This window comes from Ambystoma mexicanum, chromosome 10 (genome assembly GCF_040938575.1).
Source record: "Ambystoma mexicanum isolate Mex_15411 chromosome 10, UKY_AmexF1_1, whole genome shotgun sequence".
Classification (NCBI taxonomy): Eukaryota; Metazoa; Chordata; class Amphibia; order Caudata; family Ambystomatidae; genus Ambystoma; species Ambystoma mexicanum.
The window spans coordinates 65171756-65191709 of record NC_090932.1 but is presented as its reverse complement, the minus strand read 5'-3'; the positions used below and the strand labels follow the sequence as shown (position 1 = coordinate 65191709).

At 40.9% G+C, this 19954-nt stretch overlaps 1 protein-coding gene across 4 annotated transcripts in view; it reads right to left on the bottom strand.

Annotated features, from left to right (window-relative positions):
- Positions 1–19954, bottom strand: part of LOC138491152 (uncharacterized) — a 648478-nt gene that overhangs the window by 366574 nt on the left and 261950 nt on the right. For all 4 annotated transcript variants that reach the window (XM_069617509.1, XM_069617512.1, XM_069617510.1 and 1 more), the window contains 2 exons: positions 15444–15854; positions 13573–14343 (listed from right to left, as the gene is read on the bottom strand). In XM_069617509.1, coding sequence (XP_069473610.1) covers positions 13573–14343; positions 15444–15854 — 1182 coding nt within the window. The remainder of the gene's footprint in view (positions 1–13572; positions 14344–15443; positions 15855–19954) is intronic.

Below are 19954 nucleotides of genomic sequence, written 5' to 3'. Positions count from 1 at the left end.
CTCACTAGTTCCAAAGATAGCTTATTGTGGAGTTTTGCTATGTTGGCTTTTCAGGAAATATGGCTCTCTAGTGCTACTATCTGAGATAAACATATTGTACTATTGATTCCTGCTATTGTGCCAGTCAGAGGTAGACCCATGGCAGGTTTAATGGTGGCTGTAAAAACCTCTCCAAATATGCAAATTGAACCTTGGTTTTCCCCGAATAGCTTTCTCCAATTGGTAAAAATAAAATTAAAGTCAACGGACATTGGTTTGATAAACATTTATTGGAATCACGCCGCAATATCTGATTCTGACTTTTTTGATGCCTTGGACGAAGTAATAAAATTAACAATACTGGATCCAACTTGTAATCATGTAATCATTACTGGAGATTTGAACTTAACATGCTTACCCCAAGTGGGAAAACCTCTGACTCCAATAGCTAAAAGATGGAATGCTTTTATGGTTGAACGTCAGTTCCTAATGATAAATGGAGCTAAAAAATGGGATATGCCAGCACAGAGTACATGGCATAGAGGATCACAAACAGCAACAATTGATTACACTTTTGTCGACAGAGAGCTGTTTAATCACATAACTGAATTCCAAATCATAACCCAAGATATAAGTGACCATGACATTCAATCCACAAAATAGGCTTGGTTTACAGAAGGTAAAACATATGACGCATCCCTTGCCTGTAATCTAATAACAAACTCTGCACAAAATCGATTCCTTTGGACGCCTGCATCTCTACAAACCTTGCATGAGAAATTGAGTCGATTACCAGATGGAGACGTATATGATGGCTCTACTTTTCTTCCATCATATGTTGAGGAAATGCAAATTTTTAAAACGAAGAAAAACAATCATAATAGAGCAGACTGTAGAACCTTGCATATATTTGACCAGGAAGTAGCTATCTATAAAACCCAATACCGAGCTGAAAAAAGAAAAATCATAAAGAGATATCCCTCTGATTGTTTGTGCCAATTAAATGCTCTAAAATGCAAATATAAAAATTGGATACGAGCTAGAAAGGCCCTAATGTATCAACGAGACTCAGAGGCCATGCTGAGGAGTTTTCTAGAGATGAATTTGGCAAAAATATGGTCGTACTTAAAATATACTCAAAACAAAACCCAAATGGTGAACCAAATGAATCCAATTCCACAAGAAGTGTGGGCTGCTTTCTACAAATCTTTGTATGCTGACACAATGACTACTAGGTGCCAGAACACTCTAGAATGTAGCAAATTGGAAAATCTTGTATTTGACATTGGTGACATTTTACTATTCATCTCAAAATTGTCCTCTTCTCGTGCTCCGGGACCTGATGGACTCTCCAACTTTATGATAAAAAAAATCCTATTGCGTGGGCACAAATTCTAGCTACTATTTTCAATCAAATTGTATTGACCCAGCGTATCCCTGATTCTTGGAGGAAATCCATCACCATATCCATTCATAAAAAGAGGGATAATCAAAACCCGAAAAACTATAGACCAATATCTCTTTTGGACATACCAAGCAAAATATTTGCATGATTAATATTAAGAGATATTAATAAGTGGTTAAAGGGCGCAGGCATTAGAGACCCAAATCAAACTGGCTTTATGCCAGGAATGGGGACAGCAGTTAATCTTCATATACTGGAAGTCATAAAGAAACAAGAACATCAGAAAGGCCAAGTAATTTATATGGCCTTCATTGACTTCCAGGCTGCCTTTGACACAGTGTGCAGGAAACTCCTAGTTAACAAGCTAAAAGAAGCGAAGTTTCCTGACTATCTAACATTTTGGATTAATGAATTACACTTGCAAACAACAGTTCAAGTTAGATTGGCCCTAGACGGTACGCTGTCAGATCCCATTGAAACTTTCCGTGGGCTAAAGCAAGGGTGTATATTGCCAAGAACTTTGTTTAATTTTTTCATGTCGGCTGTACAGAAAGAATTTATGAACATCATATCTGATGCTCCCCCTTTGGGAGGTCACGCAGTCCCCTGGTTGTTCTATGCTGATTTAGTGTTGCTAGCTAAGACGCCATGGGGCCTACAAGCTCTCTTATGTTGTTTAAGTAACTATGCTGATGAAAATGTACTAAAAATCAATCAAGAAAAGTGTGAAATCATGATACTAGAGCCCAAAAAAAAGAAAATCTCTAGAAATAAAGAGTGGAAAATCCAAAGTGTAAATATAGGTATTGTCAGTGAATATACATATCTAGGAATAACAATTAGCAATGACCAACAGGACAAACCTTGTCACAATGAAATTGAAAATAAAGTTAACACCGGCATAGCCCAATCAAAAATAATACAGGCTAAATTTGGAAAGTTTTCGTTATCACCAGCCATTATATTTTACAAACAAAAAGTCACACCCATAATAACTTATGGGGCAGAAACTAGAGAGATCATTCAAGAGAGTGTATGGCTAAGACTCGAGGGTCGTTTTTGGAAGAAGGTTTGTAGTCTCCCAATGTCAACATCAATGTGTCAATTACTGCACGAAATGGGGCTAGTATCCTTGTATGCAATGTATTCATGGAAAGTTCTGGCATTGTATCGAAAAAATGTAATAGCAGTGAGAGAAAATGGAATAATGTATACAATGGGAAGATACATGTTGGAATCAATGAATCCAAACATTCTGAAATGGAGAAAATGGTTAAAAGTATTGATGGAGATGTCTGGCATTGATGACGAACTACTTGTCAGCAATCCTGAGAGAGCGAAAAAGAAACATTGGCTATATGATTGGACAAAAACTAGAGATGCATGCATGAAATTGAGTGTGTTTAAACAACAAGCCTTTGCAATAAAAAAACTTCATACAATTGAAAATTACCTAACTAAGTTTCCTGATCCCAAATCCAGGTTTTCATACATGCGAATAAGGTTGAACATTTGCCTAACGAAACATGTACAATTCATGAGAAATAACACGGTAAATGGCAAGTGTAGATTCTGTTGTGTTCCATCAGTTATAGAGACACTAAAACACTTAATCTGTGAATGTCCAGCTTTGCTACGGCGAAGATGTCAAATGTTTAAACATCTATTTGAGGGCTATTCATTGTTGAGTGAGGAAAGATTTTGGAATATCTTGTGTAACAGTCAATCTGTAAAAATGAACATTGCGAGTCTTTTGTTTGTTGAATCATTAAGCCTGTCAAAAACAAACGGATATCATCAATCTCAAGGTGACAAAACTCAGCATATAACTGTTCCTAAAAAGATGAGTGTTCTCATGTAGTGAAATGTATTTGTTAATGATTATCTTGTCAAATGTTATGCTTTTAATGTAAATATTCTTTTTTTTCTTCATATTGTGTATTGTCACTTTTGAAAGGCTGTATTTTACAGCTATATCAAAATAAAAAATAAAAAAATGACTGATTTGCATATTTCTCTCTAGAATTTGTAGATTTATGAAAATAGAATGTAATTGACAGCCCCTGATGAAGAGAACTAATCTCAAAATGCGTTGGGCATATATGCTTGGAATAAATCATTTTCAGAAAAATTGACACAAACTTTAGTCTAGCCATAGATAGTGTGCAGTGGGCGGGAGTTCCCAAATAGGGAATGTTATTCTGTTCAATTGTATTGACAACCCATATGCCAGGGTTGTTTCCTTTTCTCCCCTGCACTTTGAATCACTCGACCTTGTTGATAACTCATTTCACTTACCACTGAAATAGAATAAGTATTTACACTTGGTGTGCATGGTGTCTAAATTCAATTGGTTGCTTAGATTCCACCTTCACAGGTGTTGGCATATATATATATTTATATATATATACCTGCACCCACATCTCTAAATGATGTCCTTTTCTAAAATTAATACTTTAATGGACAAAGGGGTAACCACTTTTGCCTTCAGCGAAGAAGAGGCCAATCGTATTTTAGGCCTCATTAAGGACACGGATAAAGAGACATCAGGAGATGAAAATCCAGAAAGACTTATTTTCAAACTTGAAAAACTAATTTGTAGAGAAATTTCGCAAAAACTACATGCTACTACTCTAGCGCAATATTATAAAAGTAAAAAAAATCCCTAGGGACTTACGTGTCTATCTTCGCCCCACACTGTGCAGAGACAATCAATCATTTATAAAAACGTTGGGAACAGAACCTAAATAAATGCTCATTGGACCTCATACTACTAACCATCGAAGAACTAGCAGGATCTCTGTCCATCATTAACCAGGAAATTGAGGAACTAACAGAACAGCTGTCTAAATTAAAATCTGAGGGGATCTTAAATCTATTCTGGAGGACACTAATAAGAAATTGGAAGGCCATAAACGCGACATCGAACAACGCAAAATAAGAAATTTCCACCGAGATGCACTTGACTACGCACGAGATATCGTCCACACGTGGCAAGAGTTTTACAACAATCCAAGACCAGGACCTACAAGACTACCCAAACCACCAGGATCAACAAACAACAGCGATAGTAGTGACGTGACTAGTGGCAAACAAGAAATTCCTAGCCAAACACTATCTATATCACGGACACATCCTCCCCAAGAAACACCAGAAATACCTACTCAACCTGACGTAGCAGCCACTACAACAACTGCACCTGTTTTTTAAGGAGGAGGAAGACCCGAAGAGGGCAAAAGAAAACCAAGACAATAAAATAAATAACGGACTCCATAATTGTGAATATCTCTTCTAAACATCTCACTGGATCACAAATGGATACTTTGAACCTGGGATTATCATTTATCCCAACTAATAATACCTCACATTTTGAAGAAGAAGTTAACTTGTTTAAATTGATGCGAAAGCTGGAGCTGAAGGTGTTCTTCAACTCTCTCCCAGAAACAACGGACCAATGTAAATCGCATGATTATCTTGAATTGAAAAATAACAGTTCATTTCATCTTCAGATAAACCATCCCATCATCAATTTATTCAACTTAAAGACATCTAAAGAATTGAAACGTCTCAAATATAGTTCCTCTAAGAACAGCAACATTCGAAAAAATCAATTAAAATTGATAAAGGAGCTTGCAGATGACACAGCCATCACATTGAAACCAGCAGACAAGGGTGGAGCCCTAGTTCTAATGGACACTGATTTTTACAACGCAGGTTGTTGGAACGTACTTAATGACCCAGGGACATACTTATGCCTAGACGCAGACCCGATTTTCTCAATCAAAGAAATCATCAAACAAGCGTTAGAAAAAGCCACAGAAATGGATTGGATATCTGATCAGACAAGTGACTTCTTGATTAAAAAATCCCTGGTGACTCCAGTCTTTTATGCGTTGCCTAAAATTCACAAAAAAAAAGAAACCCTCCATTCAGGCCCATTGTCGTAGGCACAGAAAGTGTATTTCATCCCTTAGCAGTTTACCTTGACAAGGCTTTACAACCCTTGGTCCAACAAACATCTACCTACCTGAAGGACACATCCCATTTCTTGAGACTACTGGAAGAGGTACAGATCACTGATTCCTCAGTGATTCTATTTACATTGGACGTAAACAGTCTGTATACATCGATTCCACACAGACAAGGCATTGAATCCTTAGAATGGTTTTTACTTAAACACAGAGAAACCTCAATCCATAAGATATTTGCCATTGAACTTATCACCATAATCCTTTTTAATGACTACTTTCGTTATGACAGTAAATATTTTCTACAAATAGCGGGAACATTGATGGGCTCACCAGTAGCCCCTTCCTATGCGAACATATTTATGTTTCAGTTTGAAGAAACGCATGTACTCAACAAAGAGCCCTGGAAAAATAAAATTGTTTTTTGGAAAAGGTTCATAGATGACATTTTTGGGATATGGCATGGAACCATCGAAGAACTCCACCAATTTCTTGAATATCTCAATAATTGCAATGAAAGAATTACTTTTACCCTGGAAATAGGACAACCGGATATCCATTTTCTAGACATCAACATCCAAAAAACAGGACTTACCTTAAGTACCAGCATCTACAGGAAACCGACAGATTGTAACAGCACACTTCATTTCGGAAGTTTTCATCCAACCCATCTTAAGGAAAACTTAACTTTTGCCAGATGCTAAGGCTCAAAAGGATTACATCTGATGCCACATGCCTACAAGGCGAATATGAGGACATGAAGAAAAGATTTAAAAATAGAGGGTTTCCTGATGAAATCCTGGAGAAAGCCGTGACTCGCACAGATTCCCTTACCAGGGCTACACTACTTGAAGAAAAACCCAAATAATCCACAACCAGGCTCATCCATACTATGAAATTTACAGGTCAGAGCTATCAAATAAAGAAGATCATCACAAAAAATTGGGACCTCATAAAATCAGACCCTAATTTACACAGACTTTTTCCAGAACCCCCGTTGTTGGCCTACAAAAGAGGGAAAAACTTTAGAGACAGCCTAATCAAAGCTGAGAAGAAGAAAACCTCTAGTCAAACTACATTGATGAGACAAAAACCAGGAACTTACCCATGCCTTCAGTGCCAACACTGTTCCAATATCATCAAGGGGGATCACATTCGCCATCCCAGTAATGGCAAAATAATCCCTCTTCGGAATTTCGCCACATGCAACAGTAAAAACATAATATACGCCCTCAGATGCCCGTGTGGCAAATTTTACATCGGCAAAACCATTAGAAAGGCAAAAGAACATTGGACGGAGCATAAGTCTAACACCAGAACCAAAAATGACAAGTCTCCAGTATACAGACACTTTAAAGACAATGGCCATAACATCACCCAATTACCGTGGGTAATTTTAGAAACAGTACACTCACTACCCAGAGGTGGAGACTTTGCTAAAAAATTAGCCCAGAGAGAATTATGCTGGATACATAAACTAGATGCAGTTAACCCACATGGTCTCAAATGAAGAATTTTACTTAGGACCATTTCTCTGAATACCCATTTTTCTGATGATAAGTACAAGTTTAAACACCTTTCTTGACTGACTTGTGTAAATATGTCTGAATGCTATTTGACAGTCTCCACTAGATTGTGCACTGCCCGCTAAGGAGACAGAACCAATCTGTGTTGTACAACTTACCCTGTATACCTTGATTGACTTGTGTAATTATGTCAGAGTGATTTTCATGCAGCCCTCATCGTATTCTGCACTCCGTGTTTAGGAGACTGAATCAGTCTGGGCTATATAGCTACTAAGTATATTATAACAACTTCAAAATTTCGGACTCCACTTTTACAACTATTTTGGAACTTTATATTCTCTTTCTAGAGACAGCCAACAGATGAGATTTTATCACCTTAGGAGTGCCATTGCACTTTTTCCTCATTTCTGTATTTTCATTCCACTTCCCTCTTTTAGATCATCGTGAGACATCTTTCATGCCTAGTACCCCCTCCAGCTTTGCATGTAGCATCTTATGATCTTCTCTCACACCATCCATGCCACAGTCATTATGCCCATGTTCCTTCATACTTCTTAGGATCTCCTTCCTGCACTTCGGTGTATGAATTCCTCTTTCCTATGCAGTTTACCGTACACTCGTGACAACTGCAAACCCTTTTTTATGATATTGTTTATTTAACACAGTCTCTATGTTAGTAATATCCTGTAACATCAGCGGTATTACAATACATAATCATGCGACGACGACATAAACGCAACCAGCACCGCGCCCGCTGCTACATACATTGTTTACACTCGTGACGTATATTTATACCGCCATGTTTGTATTTTACAAACACGGCGAGTACTGAACGGCTCTACACTTGGATCCGTGGCTTTTCTGGTAAGGTTCCTCCCTTGATAGCCTCTTTTTCTTTTTAAACTCCTGAGTTCGAATCTTATGTTCTATCCATTTACCGTTCAATCTTAGGTACTTACATTTCCAACAGGCGTTCCTGATGGACTGAGTACAGCCCACCAGTAGGACTACTATTGTGCTAATCACATTACATCTTCTGCCCTGTACGACCACATCGCAGATCCACCTGAATCCTTTTGTGTGTCTTTACACATAATAGTAAGTGCTTTAATTCTTTTATTTTTGAGTTTTAATAACCAGCCTAATATATTTGGACATCCAATTACAACATTCACATTTTCCTCAGGTGATGTGAACACTCACAAACTCTGACGGTACTCTTGCTATTTCCAAGAATGGGATTGATCTGATTTTTTGAAAACTGGCATCCCATATTATGAGCACATGTTATGCTTACCCTTTCTTTCTATGCACTGTCTAATTCAATGTGAAATGTTAGCTGACACAAAAAACTGCTTATATCTCCATGCTGCTTCCGCAGTTCATAATAGATGGAATATGTATAAATACCATTTCATGGCTCCACCTGGGTGATTATCGTGTTGCTATGTGAGCTAGATCATTGAGGAAAAGATGAAGTGAATAAGAGTCTTCTATCACTAATCATTACATGCACAAGTGGACTATCATTAATCATTGTATACACAGATGTTGATTGAAATGTCTATTTTGCACAAACATTTCCCTGATTTGGGTTTTTTCATTACTTTAATTGACTGATTTGCATATTTCTCTCTTGAATTTGTAGATTTATGAAAATAGAATGAAATCTCGAAACACGTTGGGCATATATGCTTGGAATAAATCATTTTCAGAAAAATGGATACAAACTTTTGTGTACTTTGTATTTATATTCCCAATTGAGACACAGTTTATAACTTTGGAATGAAATCCTAATATCTACTGTAATACCCATGCTCAAAAAATCTAGAATTACTGAGCTAGTCTAGCCATAGATAGTGTGCAGGGGACGGGAGTTCCCAAATAGGGAATTTTATTCTGTTCTATTATTTGGGAGTGGTAAGCAAAGAGTTAATTTTGGTTTCTATATTAAAGAAATGTCAAGGTGCTAGCCATTAATAATTTAGACACTTTGCTTTCTTTGAGCATCCAAGGCTGGAAAGGGATTGACCTATTCCATTAACTTTATACTTTGCTTTTAAGATGTTTTGGAAGAAAAAGGCCTGACCACTTCAACCCAATGTTTAGAGCAACATTTCCTTAGCATGAAATTACCATTTGATTAATCTGTCATCTAAATCTCTTGGAAGTTGTCCAAACCTGAATAACCTGACTGCAGTGACAATTCAGGAGAATCAAGGTTTCATTGAATGTATTCACCCTGTTTTACTTCTGTCCCCAACCTCCACTGAACTCCCCACACTATCTTCCAAGCATCCGCCTCCTATTCACCCAAATTCAGTGATTTTTCAGTGAAACCCCGGATACCCTCAGATATTTATGCTTCCAAGTTCTACTTAGAGAGAATTTTTACCAATCAGTTATAACATAAACTCCTCACACTAAATGTCCTGGCTGGAAAAGAGTTACTAGCACAGAGAGACAGGAAACCTCACAGCAGATGGTAGTGTAGGTGGAGTTTGCCACCTCACAACACAATAAGTTTCCTGAGGAGGGCAAAGATATTACAAAGGAATAAGACCACTGTTATGAAATTAAGTCAGGTTGGAAATGATTTGAAAGGGAATGGCCAGCTACCTGGCGGGTGCGGAATTGAGTAATAACACCACAAATGCAGAAAGACATATAGTAAAACACAACTGATTTCATGTCTGTGGTGGATTTGATGGTTATTGTTTTGTGCCAATCCCCTCCTTCCCTCTGGGCTGGATCTACACTGCAGCTCTCTCTTCCGCTCATGGGTAGGAATCATATGAGACATAAGGGGCAGAGCAGCTCCTCTAGAAACATAGGACCTAGAGACCATCCTGATGCCATGACGATTAAACACAGACTGAGCGAGCATCTGGGCAATATCCAGAATGCTGGTCGTCTCTCTGTTGATAGTTAAGTGATGTCCGTAAGCATGGCCTCTTTCTATCTTCAGTATTTTCCTACCTCTTGCTTGGTACCTAGTGATAGGCGTCTGCCTAATTGCTGTTCCTAAACTTCATCCAGAAACCCCTTACAAAGAAATGTAGGGTACACATGTGAATGATGTGTTCTGTGTAATATATATATTTATATACAAAGTAAATGTACTGACTATTGAATATTGGCAGTACCTCTGTGTTTAACAGTAATGGATATGGAAGAAATACTCTGGGATTCCATAGGAGAGAGGAACTGGAGTGATAGGACCGGGTTTGGTGAGAAGTCATGGCAGTCAGGTATGCTTTTAAAAAGTGTAAAAACACATTGCTAAAAAAAAAAACATGGGGGTCATTACAAGTTTGCCAGTCCGGGAACTGCGGTACCGGAAAGTTTTCTGGTACCATAGTTACTGGACAGGAATACTACGAGTTCTGCTTGTGGTTGCCGTTACGACCGCAAGGTCTGTCCTGGCGGCCGTACATGCACCCGCGAGCAGAGCATGTCGGATGCACTGGCACCATTATCAATGGTGCCGGTGCATCCATCCTCCCCATTCCCATTTAGCCCTATGCCGCTCAAATGGTAATGGGGAGCATTTCATTCCGGCACCCATGAATGGGCATTTACCGGGTACGACAGGGCTGTAATGACCCGGTAATTGCCCGTTTGCAGGCGCGGGAATTTTTCTGAAGTTTGGCGGCAGCCTGCTGGTTTTACCGGCAAGGCTACTGCCAAACTTATAATGAGGCCCCATGTTTTGTAGAGATCACTTAACTTCAAAAGTGCACAAATGATGTGTGAAACCAATCAGCAAATCTAAAAATTGTGAAAGTAATTGTTTTTGAAAAAGTATGATTTAAGCTTTATTTTACCCATTCTGAATGGAAGCCTACAATCACATGCATTCAAAGTAATTGGAGAATAAAACAACTAATCTGTGTTTCAATCTTATTATTAAGACTGAAGTAAACACAGTGAAAGAAAAATCACTATACTACTACCTCCCCGCAGTCGTTATCTTGTACAGTCAACACCTCACGTACTTCAAATAGACAGCCCGGCAGTCTCTCTCTCTTCCTTGCTCTCTTCTGTAGTGTAAAATGTTGTAAATGGGTGATGCCTTACCTTCCATGTCTCCAGGAGAGCCCCTGTGGGGAACAGTTCACACCTTGTTCATATGCTAATCCCTGACAGCCCCCTCTACCCTTGCAAGGACAGCCATTAAAATATGGATGAATAAAGCTGTTTCTGCCCAGGTCCCATCATTTAGCTGTGGCACAAGTAATGAAATCCCCCCAATGCCACTTAGCTAGCAAGGGGCCAGAGATACTGCAAATTTGAGATTGCAGCTTAATTGGAAAGTCTATCATATCCCCCTCTCCCAGATGAAATGACATGGAACCCTAATGGTACGACGTCCTTTCGACACGGGATGTTTTTTTTTCGCAGGGCTTTTTTTACCGTGATTTTTTTTCGAAAAAACACATCACATTTTTTCGAAAATGGGGTCTGGGAGGGGGGAACCCCCCCAAAAAAAATGTCAATGGGTTTTTTGGAGAAAAAAAATCACGGTAAAAAACCCTGCGAAAAAAACATCCCACGATGAAATGACATGGAAACCCTCTCCCAAACCCCCTGTCTATATGCCAACACATTGCTCTGCACCATCCTGCAGCCATTGCACCTCCCTGTCCCCTTTTTTTAGGAACCACACTCCACCTTCCCTCTTTTCTGCTCCCCGTTTCCCCATGAAGCGTGGAAGATGGGGCTACAGCATCACTCTAATACAGAAAGCCTGGCGCTGCGTCAAAACACAGAAAATGCACTTTTTTCATTTGTGCTCATTGCTTAAATGCACCCGTTCCCTTATTCTCAAAGGTGACCTTCTCATTTCAGGAGGCTCTGAACAGCGGTGAAAAGATGCGCTGTGCGGCCCCTTGCATACACGCTCCCAACACTAATTTGTTTATTTATTTTAGCATTTATTTACAGCGCACATAACCTGTAGGTATCTAGGCAATAGTTTTATTGTGGAAGGGCAGGTTTTTATAACATGCTTGTTTTTTTTGTTTGTTTCCTTCCAAACGCAGGTCCAGGACTCGAACCTGTGTTTGCTCAGCGTGGTCTTGCTTCCAAGACCTGTGCATTGCCACAGAGCTATCCTCCCGTCCCTAATGTAAGCCATGGTCTGGGCAACTGCATGGTTGCTGGGAACGCATTTCACAGAGTCAAGCCATTTAAGGGACGGTCTCTGTGAAATGCTCGAGAAAAACAGGAAGAATGTCCATCCCTGTTTGCAAGTGTGACCGGTGTGATGTCACCTGTAACTGTCACACCTAAGAAAACAATTATGAGAGGTCAAAAATGACCCTCTCATGATCTGTGCCTCTCTCTCTGCATTTGTTTCATGTTCCTGCGGCTGGGCATTTAAAACTGCACTCTGTTTGTGAATTCGGGATGCACTTTAAAATGCACAGAAATGCCCCCTTATTTGAGCAATTGACTAAAGGGGGAACAGGGCATCTGAATGCACACATCTAAGATGCGCGTAGGCACATCCCCTTTGTGAATTGTGCGGCTCATTCCTTTTGGCGCACGTGATGATTTGAGGTTTTGAGAATATGTCCCTATTGCTTCCCTGATAGTGTCACCCTCTTTCTCTGCTCCCCTACCGATCCCAAGGTCATCTGCTACCCGTGGACTCTACTTGTACCCCTTGGGTGGGCCCCCTCTGTACAGCACTTGCTTCCCGGCCACGTCTGTACTTTATAAATCCCATTTAAACATACACATATAGTGGCCTCACAATTACTTTGCAAGGTTTGCACAATTGTAATGGTATCATCAAGCATAACAGCATTAACATAGCCTTGCAAGGAAGCCAGTTAGGACATTAAATGTGGTCCTTTATCCCCACAATCTATCTATCTATTCATTGGCTATTTGGTATAGCTCTCAGGCCAACACACTGACCGATGTAGAGCCGATATGACATCTTCAAATTGTGATAAGATCAAGCAATACAGATGTAATAGAATACAAAATAGAACCAAATCACATTGTATACAAAACTGAACAAATACCAAAACAAAAAGCTCACAATGCTTATTTGTCAGACATACACTAAATGCTCCACGTCCTCCTAAATGGAAGAACATATATCTTTTTTTTAATGATGTCTGGAACAATATTCCAAAAGCAATCCCTTTTGGGAGTCTTAGGCCCTCTTACGACCCTGGCGTTGGACCATGGTGCTACTAGCACCATGGTCCATGCCGGTAAGTTACCGACTCCGCCATGGCGGAATGGGGAATTACCGCCCCATTCCGAGGTTGGCGGGGCGGTAATTCCCCATGCCGCCATGGCCCTTCCCCATTCCCATTTTTGCCCCATAGGGCCACCTTTTATGGCGCCGTTAACCCCTTAATGCCAGAGTTGTAATGAGGGCCTTAGAGTCCCTTTCCCCTAAGTGTAAGAAGGGATGCTGGAAAGGACAGGCGAATCCACAGCTTTGGATAATCCCAGTGATGTCAGCCTGAGAAAATGACAGGTAATTGCCAGTGTTGGATCAACCCAGGGTACTGTGGTCCTATTTCTTTTTCAACAGAACCAAGCAGCGTTCGATTCATTCAGTTGTGCCTGAGATGATGCATTCACACAGTATCCTATAAGAAGCTTTCTATTACTGTATGACATGATCAAACACTAAAAAGACCATTGCTGAGGGTAATAGACTCACCTGTTTCCGGACCACTGATGATGTCAGAGGGTTCCATGATTGGAGCTGCGTGGCTGATGCTGGAGTTCCTTGCGAATAGTGGTGCGTTTGTACTGGCCACTGGGTGAGTGACTACATCTGGAGCGATTGTATTAAAATCCACTGGAGGGTTTGTCTTCCCTACAGAGGTGTGGTCCTTAACTGCACCTGGCGTGGGAGTCCTAGTGAAGGCAGCATTCTGAGTTGCAGAAGTCGAGGGATTCTTTGTTATGGAGGGGGCAATGGAAGGCTGCCACATCGTAGTTTGCGGTGTGGCTGAGGTTGGGGCTGTTCTGTTGTGCATCCTCTCCTCTGTAGATGAAGTGATATCTTTATTCGGAACCTGTGAACTTGTAAATGAAGCGGGTGCAGTAACCACCATTGGGCTGTCTGTCTGTGTAGGATGCAAGGGAGGCGGGCTGATGCCATCATGCATGGAGGCTGATGTGTTTGGTGCAGAATTGCGAGACTCTGCGTGCATCGGGGAACCACGTATTCCAGCGGCTGTGGTTGACTCCTTTGAAGGCCTTGCATCTGCATTTGCTTGGGCACCTTGGGGTGATTCCACAGTTGGGTGGGCGGTTTTGTGAACAGGAGACCTTGATGGAGAAACCGTTCTCTTTGTTGGATTTAGTTTGGCTCCTTTTTTTGTTGACTTAGCTTTTTTCAGGGGCAGATGTGAGATTGGCAAAGTTCCAATGGCTGGTGACTTCTCACTGGCTAGGGCTGGTGGTGTACTTCTACTGGCAATGGCTGTAGCAAGGCACATTAAAAATGAAAACATCAAATCATAATCCCAACAGATTTATTTTTATACAGCAGCTGGTTAGAGAGTATGAATTGGATTGGAGTTGGGAAAGAGGAGCAGCTGGTGTCAGGCTGCTTTTTTGCCTGATTTTGTGTGACGTGTGCATCAAGCATGTTACATGATAATGTTATGTGTGCTATATATAGGTCTAAAATGTGGCAGACATATGTCTTATGCCGCAACTACACTTTCAGACACCCTACCAACAGCAATAAGAAATAAGAACTCCTTTACATCATGAACACATCAATAAGGGAAATTACAATTAGATGACATCAATTCAGAAGCATCACCTTGTAGCATGGACTATATAACACAGATATAAAAGTGAAGAAATAACAAAAGAGAAATCACAGTGCTCAATTTCCAGACAAAACAGAGCACTCAGTGTCCACTTAAAGGCATGGAACGTTGTCTGTTTCCATCGTTTCTTGGAGAATTTTACATGAACAAGCACGTCCTCCCAAGTACCTTAGAGCCTGTTCTCCTCTGACTATAAAGAAGAAGCAATGCTTGACCTGTTGTGGGAAGTCACAGGGTCAGAAAGGATATGGGTTGTTTGATCTAAAAAACCTGACCTTCTGCCCATTTGACCTAATTTTTTTACCTCATTTTTTTTAACCTACTGCAGAGGGAGACCCCCTGCAAAAACCCCCCTTTTGTGGGGGAGACCACCTGCATTCCCCCAGACTTACCACCACCACAACCTATTCCCTTACTCCACCCCGAAACTATGATTTAATTAATGTGTACCATTTGACCTACCGAATTAGGTCAAAAAGATGCGGTTAAATGGGAGTATGTCAAGTTGGCATTAGGTCAACTATGCCAATGCTGTCAGAAAGGTCCACAACCATGAGCATAAGACATGGAGATCTTGCTGACATAGTTGGGTGAACTCTGGGCTCTTTACCCCCTTGACTGTCTAATCGATGTACTGTACGCCTGCGAAAATGCCTTTATGATGCGGTGCCCAGCCTCCTATAAGAAAACATCTCGGAGCCCCTAACAGCTAATCATCACATTCCTGAGTGGCGCAACTCACCTGCATCGCCGTTGATGATGTCAGAGGATTCCACTGTCGGTGCGGAAGGAGCAATGCCGGAGTCTCTTGTGAATGATGGCGCGATTGTATCGGCCTCTGGATGAATGACTACATCTGGGATTGTTGTATTAACAGCCACTGGAGGACTTGTTTCCACTACAGATGTTGAGGTATTCTCTGTTCTCCTGGTGGCAAATGAAGGCTGCGATGTTGTAGTTTGTGATGTGGCTGTGGTCGAGAATGTGCTGGTGGGCATCGCCTCCCCATCCGTAGGTGTAGAGATGACTTCAGTCGGCCTCTGGGGACTTGCCAATAAAGTAGATACAGTGACTGTGACTGAAATGTCCATATCTGTAGGGTTCACGGTCTCTACAATGTTGGCGATGGGTTCAGTCTTTACGCTGGCTACTACTGTAAAAAAAAGAAAAGAAAATGTGAAATTGGGTGGAATAAGGTGGCAAATAACATCATGCATTGTTTCTACAGAGGTTGATATTGTAGATGTAGAATTGTTAGTCTGTGCTTAAGAGGAGGAGCCCTGGAGGCTGGAAGCAGTGGATGGTGTATTTGAAGACATTGCATCTGCATTTTCTTGAGTGACTGGGAGTGACTCCGCAGTTGAGGGGCTTGTTTGAATTGCAAGGGTTTCATTCTGAAGCAGAGGGCACCTGCGCTTTAATGCAGTCGTATTCTCTTTTTTTATTGGATCTGCTCTTTCCAAGTGCAGATGTGAGATTGCCAAACTGCAAGCGGTTGGTGACGGCACTGGTCAGAGCTGGCATCGCGCTTCCACTGGAAATTGCTGCAGGAACAAAATGTATTAAGAGTTAATGCACAGGCATGGCCAAGCAGCACCCAAGATGGTGGTGTAGTTTAGAGGCTCCTCAGAACAGGAATCTTTTTCAAAATATGGGCATTTATTGTCAAATTTAGACAATTTTAAACCTAATATAGACATTTGCTGACAAAGAGTTTTAGTCCGCTCGGCTCCCGAAAATAAACAAATTACTTTTACCTGGTGACTGAAGCCCTCATGTGTGCAGAGACATGGCATCCATACCTCTTGAGGTGAGCCCCTTTAGTCAGCTTTTGGACTTCCAGGGTACTGTGGACTGTCAGGGGAGTGGACGGAGACTTGAAAACCTCTCTTAGCACACCAACACACTGGCAAGTACCATCCAAACAAGGTGCCATCCCTCACTGAGGTAAATCTCTGCATTAGCAGCTGTTCCCATTCCCCAACTTCCCTGTTGACCCAGAGGCCTACTCAACACTGACACCTGGTGGTCAAACATATTACTACGCTCTACCCTTTTTTATTCTGCTGATTCTCTACTCAATTCATCTCATATTTTACTAAAATGTGGCTCAATTCACTAAAGTTGTCACTGCTCTGGAAAATTCTTCATTTAATTCCTCTTTGGAAAAAATCTTGGAACAACTCAGTAGCATTCGCTCTTCCATTTCCACATTAGACTCACGCTCTTCCAATATTCAAGACAAAATAAAAAGCTTCAAAGAAGAAATCAAAATGTTTTCTGGAAGATTGGATGAAACGGAAGAAAGGAATTCTTTTGTTGAAGATAGAGTTGAAGGTCTTAAATGTATGCAACAAAAAATCCAACAACTTGAACATGACAACACAGATTTGGAAGGTAGAAATCGGAGAGACAACGTTCGCTTTTATGGGACCCCAGAGAACATGGAAGCAGATGACCATATACTTTTCCTAACCAAATGGATCCCTTCTGCATTAGGAATTACTTTCTCACCCCCACTGGAATTACAACGTGTGCACCGAATAAGGCCTTGTTCTGACACTAAAAAGTCTTTGCCCAGATCTTTCATTGCTTGCTTTCTAAGACATCAGCAAGCGCCCAAGCATTGCAAGCTGCAAGGAAAAACTCTCCTCTTCTTTTCCAAGGACATAGGATCTTCATTTCCTCAGTTCCAAATCTACCCAAATCAAAAGGACGAAATTTCTCGATATGAGACCTCTGATGAAGACCCTTGGTATTAGAGACGGCCTGCTCGAACCGGCAAAAATGATCATCACCATACCAGATGGACCAACCACTGAATTCACGGAATCAAGCGATCTCCAAAACCTGCTCCAATCTCTTCAATCCATCCCAATGGAGACCACTTCCTCAGAGTCAACCTCCTACTCAGCTAAACCTGACCCCCACTCTCAAATACCTCCTTACAGAATATTTAAAAATCAACATACCAAGTTTATTTCAAAGCGTAGCAGATCGGTTTCATCACTTCCCCAAGAATCCTCTTCAGATCCTTCACATCCCCGAGATAAATCTAGTTCACCCATTAAACACCTAAACTCTGCTCTTTCTACTTTACAAACTTGATCATACTTTGACTCCAGCTATTTTTGCCTATGTCTATTCTTATTAACTAATTGCCTAATTGCACACTAATCTTATAGCTTAATTTGTATAACTTTGATATGTTAAATATTGCCAATTTTGCCCCTCTTCCCATTACACTGGTTATCATATTTATCTCCTGTTCATTAGCTCTTCTTCACTTTCACCACCCTCTTGGCTGTGCTCTTGTAACCCCCATGATACTCCTTATCTTTTCTATAGCTCTAATTGAATTTTCTCCATCCTTACTGCTTTTACTCTCTCACTTTTGTATTTCATCCTTAACATGTTCCTCACTATCTTTTACTTATATTCTTCCCTCGTGTTATGTAGTCACCCTTATGTCCATCCCCTTATGCCTTATTTATGCTTCACTGCCAATATGTTGTAATGTCACTTGTTCTTCACTCATTTTAACACCATATTTACTGTATATTTTCTCAACTGCTTCCCATTTATATTACGTACTTTGGTCATTTCATCAACAATTCTATGCTCACTAATGTCTATTAAGTTGGTTACCTGGAATGTTAAGGGGCTCAATCACCCCATCAAAAGTAAAAAGATCATCACCCAATTCTCAAACTTCAAAGCAGATATTGTTTGTCTTCAAGAGACCCATCTAGACTCTGACAGTGAAAATCTCAAAATCAAAGCACCATGGATTAGTCATACGTTCTTCTCTAATGCTTTGGACAAGAAAGGTGGAGTCTCCATCCTGATCAACAAACACTTAACCTTATCCTTAACCAGTGAAGAAAAAGGACCCGATGGTCGCTAGATCATTATTGAAGGTATTATTAATAACCTACCAGTGACTATAATCAATGTATATGGCCCAACCGCTCCTGTCCCTTTGTTCTGGTCTAATCTTCAGAATATACTTCTACGGAAGAGTCCAGATAGACTTCTTTTATGTGGTGATGTTAACCAAGTACTTGATTTCTCCCTTAACCATAATCTATGTCCAATTTTTTAATTCCAAATCCCGCAATAACTTTCTCAATCTAATACATAACCTCAATTTTATTGAATCTTGGCACTTCTGCCATCCTGATACGATAGACTTCACTTTCTATTCTCCTTCACCTCCCTCTTTCTCTAGATTAGACTACATCTCTAGTAATCTTTCGCTTGCTCCAGCCATGTTAGAGTCTAATATCAGACCCATAACTATTTCTCATCATACCCCCGTCTCTACTGTCCTTGAATGGGCACCTATTGCTAAATTTTCCCAAGATGGAAATTTAACTCATTCCTCCTTAAGGATAAAACTTTCATTGAAAAAACAAACACTTTAATTGATGATTTCTTCCTCCTTAACCGACCTGAACATACTTCTAGCCATAATAATTGGGATGCCTTCAAAGCCACACTTCAGGGCTTTATTATTCAATTCTCGGCAACCAAAAAACCACAATCCGAATCTATTCACAACACATTATTAACCTCCATCAAAGACGTTGAAAGATCATGATCATATTATTGTCATGAACCATGGACATAGCCCCTTCTGGTCTTCCTGGTCCTGGTCCAGATGGAGAGTGTGCTCCTTGATACTTCCAACATGGCCGTGCCCAGTGCCGTGTTCCGTACTAGCCTGTACGTAGGACACGGCATGTTCTATAAATGGGCCACGCCCCCGCGCCTCCGCGCATCTCAACGCTATCTCTAGGTAGTGTCTCGACGTGTGTGTGCTGCTCGGCGTTACCCTTCCAAGTTCCTGGCCAACTCCCTTATTCTTTCTTCCCTTTTCCCCTGTTTCCAGAATCTCTTACCTTTCTTCGATCCTCTTCCTGGACGTCCTGGAACACGCGACTTCCTGGAACTTTGAATGCTCACGCTGGAGTCAGACTCGACTCGCGCGCACTTATACAAGTCCCGGTCCGGCCGGGAGAAGGAGTCCTCCGCGGAACGCCACAAGAAGAGAACTCAGGTGAGCCGGGGGAAACCTTTGACAGATTGAGACGCCAAACGATCAACACTGATACCGCTATGGAGAAAGCGGTCCAGGACCTCATGCGCGGCATGCAGGAGCTAACAACCGAGGTACAGAACTTAAAGGCAGAGAACGCAGCCTTGAAACAATTAGTGTTGTCACGTGACTCTATAAGGAAAGCGTGATAC